The 7,500-nt window shown below is 47.4% G+C and overlaps 1 protein-coding gene across 1 annotated transcript in view; it reads right to left on the bottom strand.

Annotated features, from left to right (window-relative positions):
- The window catches only part of bmper (BMP binding endothelial regulator), a 22,877-nt gene extending 20,102 nt beyond the window's left edge, over window positions 1–2,775 (bottom strand). The window contains exons 1-2 of the mRNA XM_042106692.1: window positions 1,966–2,775; window positions 704–789 (exon numbers count right to left, since the gene is read on the bottom strand). Of these exons, the coding sequence (XP_041962626.1) occupies window positions 704–789; window positions 1,966–2,086 (207 nt within the window). The 5' untranslated portion in view covers window positions 2,087–2,775. The remainder of the gene's footprint in view (window positions 1–703; window positions 790–1,965) is intronic.
- Between the last annotated feature and the right edge of the window lie 4,725 nt (window positions 2,776–7,500).

Genomic DNA, 7,500 nt, shown 5'->3' with positions numbered 1-7,500 from the left:
GGCTCCCAGGCTCCTGCGCGCTCCGACGGCTGCCTCCGACCACGACGACGTGGCGGCACTGCTGTCTTTCAATTTCAACGCCCCCCCCCCCCCATGCATGTGACAAGCCGGGCTGAGGTGGAGATTAAAGCTTGTGTCGTGACCCCACGATGACTGATAGCATTCATCAGTGGCAAAGAGGATGGGCTTTTGATAAGAGCATGGTTAAGGGGAGACTACTATCAAAGGGGTGATCCAATCCCTGAGAGACAGACTGACAAACCGCAAAGCCACAAGGAGAACACACACATGACAGACAGACATGAGAAGGAATAGCTTCAAAGTAGGGGGGGGGGGGGGTGATGATGATATTCTCACCCAGGCAATCAAAGCTCAGAACTTAGTCTGCAATCTTTAAAAGTTTCCTTCTTCAGTCAGTGCCAGGTGCCATAATCATTTTAATGTGATGATTACACAACAGGGTAAGGAAAATGGGACAAATGAGGGTTCGGATTGACTTTAAGTCAGCTGGTGTAAAAATCCCAACTAGTCTATCTGCCAGTGCCTTCTAATTTTATATAATAGACTTAATTCCAATAAAGTGGTAGGTATACACTTAACAATCCCTGTTGAATGCGCAATTTTCGTTTTTGAATTATGCAAGACATACTGTTAATGGATGGATATTTCCCAGTTAATACCAGCATAACACGCTGACACTCACCAGACAGACGCAGGATATGCAGGGGTTGTCGGTGATACTGGGATAATGGAGCACCTCTCCTTCATTTTCGCAGCTGGGCTCGGTACCTGTGGAGAGTCCAAGAACAATCAATAAATTCTACATAAACCCACTATGATTGGAGCCATATTGACAGAGATATGGCGTTGTGTAGTCTAAGCAAAGCGCGTCGAAATAACAGAGCCAAACCGTAAATTCAGGTTAAGCGAAGAAAACGGCTGGTACTGATAAAAAGGAGTCAGGAAAGGACTGAAATTAAGTGGACGACTACCGTTTCGATTATGTTATATTGTGTCATATTTTATTATTGTTGTTATTGTGTTAACACAATGGTGTACCATTGTTATAGCGTAAATCCGTTGCTTTTTACATACAGGTTGTGGATTTCCACGAAGCCTTCATCTCAGACGCAGACTAACCCAGGGACCACGGGGGCGACTGTAAAAATGTACAACCTTTCGCATGTCATTAAACCAGTTCTGATCTAAATGAGCGAAACCAAACTCTCTCGCACTGAAATCCTTCCTTTGAAAGTACCAACTAGACCTGAAACAAATAGCTATCGCTTCACACCTATTTTACACCTGCTGTGCCAAAGACAATTTCTTTCACCCTAATCGCTCCCCAGACTTTCCCTCCCTAACAGTGAGAAAGTCAACCGGCCAGGGAACATCTCCCAGGCTCAAAGCAGAAGACAATAGACAGATGATACTGCCGCATATTTCGAATACCTGGTAGGGACCCGTTCGGGAAAACTGATCCGAAGGGATTATGTGGTAATAGTGTTCAGCTGATACCGATATCAATGCTGCTATTAGACTCTACCCCTGCAGAGATGGACCCTTCAACTAATGCCAGAGTTTGACTCTAGACAGGGTGACCTTAACAGTGGGACTTCACATACGCTTTCTAATACGCCTTTCGAAGATAAAACTCTGTGGATATTTCGGGTGCGTCTTCCCGCAAAGGCTACTAATCAGCGCGTAACTGTTGCAAATATTACAGCTGTGCGAGCGTCATTTGACCACAAACCTAGGAATGAAACACGACCTGTTAAAAAACAACAGGGTAACAGACACGGATGAGGCTTACTTAAGCGAAAATTATAGGCTATTGCTATATAGCCTACTTTGCACTTTTACGCACATACTGCACATAGCGGACGTGTCATTATAAATTTGTGAAACCTATCGGCGGCACCTTTAAGTAGAGAAACCTGCATATTTTGTGGGAAAAGTCCTTACCTATAATAAAAGGTGAAATTAACTGCGCTGTTTGTACCAACAAAAATACCAGAAAAAAGCTGTGTGAGGATGGTGTGGGAAGTTTCATAGCCAAGACTCCCGTGTCACAAGATAACTGCATCCTAAAATTGGTCCCGAGGAAGAGAAAAAAGAAAATAGAAAACGTATCCAAACTTCGAGGAAAAAATACATTAAAATCCAATGAGGAGATGGTGAATGTGTTGAGGGTTTAGTAGGAAAATCGTCTTCCTTTGAAACGCGCCTCCGGCAGTTGTTCAAACTCAGCCCATAACCTTCACAAAATGCTAAATGACATTGCTTGTCTCCAGGCATCCGACAGTCGACCGGACACATGAAAATTACAATGACAAAGTCGAGCGGACAGGCAGGCGACAGCCCTCATGACACAGCCAGGAGAGATTTTAATGTCCCCAAAACTGGAAGTGTGAAAAATAGCTCCTTAAAATTCATAAGCGCATCGTGGACTTCGCCGGGTGGATGCGCACAGATGTAAAATATGTACAAATCGCAGGTTGATAATAAATATGGAATTTGACAAATGCCACCCAACAATTTGAGTAGTATATCTATCCACGCTGATAAAACAGTTCAGTCTTAAGTTTTGCCAAATGAAACGATGTTTCGCAGCTGTCATGAGATGAATTGTGACTCAACGGACCTAAAAACTTGAGCTACAACTGCTCCCGCACTTCGCAGCGCACGAGTGGCAAATCAACCCGACTCTCAACTTCTGGCGTTCGCACTGAGACCCGAAGCGATGCCACAGCAATAGAAACGACACGGCTCCAGTTAAACATTCCCGCGGCTAAGGAACCTCCCTCCCAACACGGAGAGATCGGCCCCTCAATATTTAAATCCTTGTCTGGGGTTTAATAATCCCACTGTTTTGGCGCACGCATTGCCCGCAGATCCCTGTTGTTCGCTGCTTGTTGGGTAATGGAACAATCCCAACGAATCCTGAGAGACCCACCTACTGCTCGGGCATCTAGTTTTACCAAGCCCTCTATAGATAACATGTATTTCACATGTCTTTACAGGAAATCCGTGCGCTCGACCGCGGAGGACCAGACGAGGAAAACAGACGGATTTACCGAAGACAAGCTCAAAAGTCTGCACCATGCGTTATATCCAAGCCAGGGAAGATAAGGGCTGTTCGGAGCACTAGGAAATGTCAGAGCAGAGGACCCTTTGATCTCACCAATGTAAGCTAGGGCGTCACGTCAGTGTATCAAGAGTTGCGTGTAGGTAAAATTAACAAAAACGCCACAATTCCGTTCGGTATACATGACCAAGTACAGAGACTCTAGATTTAACTCACGTTTTCCCGACAAACCCCATAAATTAAGGCGGGATCACAACCTTTAAAACACGAAGAAAGTTATTCCATTACTTCTATTTATCAGGTTTAACGGGTTACGTGTTATTATTTTTTGTGACAGATTTATGTTTTACAACACTGGCTTACTTGAAATTGCAGCTCATGGTTAAGTTCAAATGGAAAGGCGAAACACACGTCTTCAAAGCACCAATTATGACCCAGCCCCTTTTTATGACACTGAGCTGTCAAAGAAACAATGTTTCCTTTGCTTTAATTGTACAATTTACAGTGTCATACATTGGAAACATGCCTCATGGTATTAAAGAAGCCTATTTTGGTGGCACCCTTGTAATAACGGCTTATTTAAAGACAGAAAAGTTCGGTAATATTAAGCACTAGATGGCGCCAAACAGCACCATTGTTTCTAGTATTAAAGTCCTCCATGACCAAAGCAGCTTTTATTAGAGGTCGGGTCGAGTCCATGTTTGGGCATGCTTTCTCCTGGCTCACATTTTAATCCCACTGTCTGTTGTGATGTTTACAAAAGAGAAAGTTTGGGGATATATGTTTCCCTGTAATAAAGCATCTAATGTGACATGAGAGTGCAGCAGATGTTAAGTGGCTTTCCTCCTAAGGGTGTGTGTCCCATATGTGGTGGTTAGGACAATATTTGAGCTCATCCTCCCGGATGTCAGAGGGATGTATGCAATCATCTGAGCGCCACTGAGACTTAGCATGGAGTCTGTGTGACAGTGATCTGAAGTCCAGGTGCTGAACGTGTTTGTGAGTGTGTGCGTGTGTGTGTGAATATACATTTCTCTGTCCGTGTCTGTCTCTGGCTGTGCATACATGTGTCTGTCTGTGTGTGTGCACGCTTGTCCGTGTGCATTTGCGTCAGCTGCTGAGGGTTATGATGGGAAGGCAGACCGAGGGACTCCTGTCAAGGAACCGGACTCAGCTGTCGAGTCGCAACTGGGCCTCGTGACCCTGGGCCAGACCCTTGGGCCCGGACCTTGTAGCGTCCCGGGCAGCAGAGCGCATGTGAAAGCAGAATGCACACGACCTTTGACCTCGGCTGGGGTTGGGCACCAGCAGCGGTCCTCAGCTGTGCAAGAGATCAGGGGTCAGGGGTCACTCACATCTGCATGTGTCCATCTGCTTACACACAGATCACTTGTACCTGTAGGCTGAAACACACACACACACACACTCACTCTCAAAGCGATAGTGTGGCGATAGTGTGTTTATGAACTGTTTTCAAACTAATGCAGAGAGACAATACAGACCCCCCCCCCCCCCACACACACACACACGCACACACACAGTACACACATTATGTAAAGACAGGAAAGTCAGTCAGTTGTATGAAGGTAATTTATTTATTCTTTGTTTTGAAATCCAGTGGCACTGTAATACAGCTTTTTTACACTGTGTAAAATGTCTATCCAATGAGTTTACACAGAATGTTGAAAAAAAAAAAAAAAAAACGTTTGCATTCAGTCTCTGCTTTCTCTAGCTGCCACTTTTGCCTGGTAGCTGGCCAGTCGTGACTGTGGACACTGAATTCATGAGCGTTTTCGTACCTCATAACCCCAAAGGGCAATACACTGATTCAGCCCCTTGCAAGTGATACAGGCCAGACATCGAAAGTTGTCCCTCTGAATTTATCACGTGTATATGGCACAGTGCCACACAGTGCCCCTGATGGCGGCGTCGGATCGAATATGGAGCGCCACCGCCAGCTAACAACAAGCTCTAGAAGTTTTATGGTTTTTTACTCTAAACTGGCTCCTCCTGTACAGCACCAACAGACCAACAAAGACACAGAGCATTCCAACGAGTTCTAAAAGTGGCTATCAAAAAACTTCCGACATAAAAATGGGATATAATAACAAGGTAACGATCCTGAGATGGCATTTCTGTGGATATGACTGACATCGCATTTCATTGTTTTTGGTCCCCCACCAGCACATTATTTGCACGTTGCATCTGCGACAGAACGTTGCCAGAAGACAACAGGGCTGGTTTACTTCTGGAGTGACAGTTCATCATCAACAAACAATAGATAAACAGCACTGTCATTGCCATCACAAACACCCCAGCTGGAGTCAGCCTTTTTAAAAAAAAAAAACAATAAACAAACAAAAAAACACAATAGTGTGAGGGAAAAAAATAGAGACGTGTGAGAGAGTTGGAGAACGAATGCAAGAAATAGTGTGAGGAAACAATACAGACAGGGATGGAAAACAGACAAAAAAAGAGAGAAAGAAGAACAAAAAACAATCAACAAGAAGACTGACAGTACTGAACAACAACAAAAAAGTACAACTCTAACAAAACAACAGCGCCCAAATCTCAACAGCAATGTCTATGGCGCCTCTCCTCTACCACAGCTTGCCTTTGGAGCAGATGCAGATGGTGTCTGATGGTGTGGCCATGCTGGCATCGCATCACATGGAGAACTCCCACCCGCCCCCTCTCCTCCACGCACACACACACACACACACACACACACGCATGCACACACACAAACACGCATGCACGCACACACGCATGCACACACACGTGCACACACACACACGCATGAACACACGCACGCACACACACACACACACACACACACACACACACACACACACACACACACATGCACACACACAAACACACACGCACACACGCACACGCACACACACACACACACACGCACACACACACACACAAACACGCATGCACACACGCACACACACACACATACACACACGCACACAAACACACACACACACACCTGATGAAGAAGGCTACAGCTACGTACACAGAGACTCTCCCATGAGACACAGTCGGAGTCGGAGCGCCACACACATGGCCTGGACGGGTGGAAACACACACAGCCGAGAGGAGAGACGTGCGGAGCCGTCACTGGCCACTCCACCACCGCTTACTCCAGCTGGCTGACCGGCTGCAAGGTCAACTGCCAGCGGATAGGCCGCGCACATCAAGCCCAGATTATGGGTGGCAGTTTCTAAATAAGGCTATACTACTCAATCTGTTTTCAGTGTGTGTTTGTGTGTGTGTGTGGTCAGTCCATATGGGCCTATGTGGTGGCGGTGTGTGTATGTGTGTGTGTGTGTGCGCGTGTATTTGAATATGTACACGAATGTATCTGCGAGTGTATGAGTGTGTGTGTGTAAGTGAATGTGTGTGTTTTCCTGTGGTCAGTCCATATGTGTCCATGTGGCTGTGTGTGTGTGTGTGTGTGTGTGTGTGCGTGCGCGTGTGTGCACTGGTCCACATGCCTCCACGGCGTGATAGATGTGCGTGTGTGCCTTTGATTTTTCCCCCCTGTGGTTTGTCGAGATGAGGATCTAATGGATGGATTGTGTCCTCGCTCCTCATTGCTGTGAGCCACTATTTCCATTCTGCTGCAGGCCCAGGCGAGGAGCAGCAGCAACAGCAGCAGCAGCAGAAGGGGACAGAACTCCTTCGGAGGCCTCCAGTCTCCACATGCCCACTGGGGTGGAAGTGGCCTGGCTGGGCTTAGGACGGAGTGGCCACTCGGGAGTTGGGGGAGCGGATGAATGGGTGGATGGATGGATCGACGGATGGACGGAGGGGTATTCTTAGCAGCGGAAGGGGGGGGGGTGGGGTGTTGGTGGTGGCATGATGGGACGTGGAGCCGTGCAAGGGGACGAAAGGGCGGGGAGGGACCGCGGGAGGGAGGGAGGGACGTCAGAGCGGGATTGGCGCACACGTGGTCGGCTGGGTTAGCGCAGCAGACGGGATTACGGACGAGAGCAGGCCTGTGGCTTTCCAGACGGCCGCTGTAACTAAAATAAACCCACCCCAGCCCGAGCAGAGAGAGCGACAAAGAGGGGAGGGAGGCAGAAGGAGAAAAAGAGATGGAGAGAGAGAGCAGAGCAAGAGAGGGAGAAGGAGAGAGGGAGAGAGAGAGAGGGAGAGCAGAGCGAGAGAGGGAGAGAGAGAGAGGGAGAGAGAGCGAGAGAGGGAGAAAGAGAGAGCGAGAGAGGGAGAAGAGAGAGAGAGAGAGAGAGAGCAGAGCGAGAGAGGGAGAAAGAGAGGGAGTAAAAGAGAGAGAGAGGAGAGCGAGAGGGAGAAAGAGAGGGAGTGAGAGAGAGAGAGAGAGCAGAGCGAGAGAGAGAGAGAGAAAGAGAGAGGGAGATGCTGCTTGGCCCGGAGTG

The sequence above is a fragment of the Alosa sapidissima genome, chromosome 10 (assembly GCF_018492685.1).
Source record: "Alosa sapidissima isolate fAloSap1 chromosome 10, fAloSap1.pri, whole genome shotgun sequence".
Taxonomy (NCBI): Eukaryota; Metazoa; Chordata; class Actinopteri; order Clupeiformes; family Clupeidae; genus Alosa; species Alosa sapidissima.
Note: the sequence above shows the minus strand (reverse complement) of the source record. Positions and strands in the feature narration are given on the sequence as shown.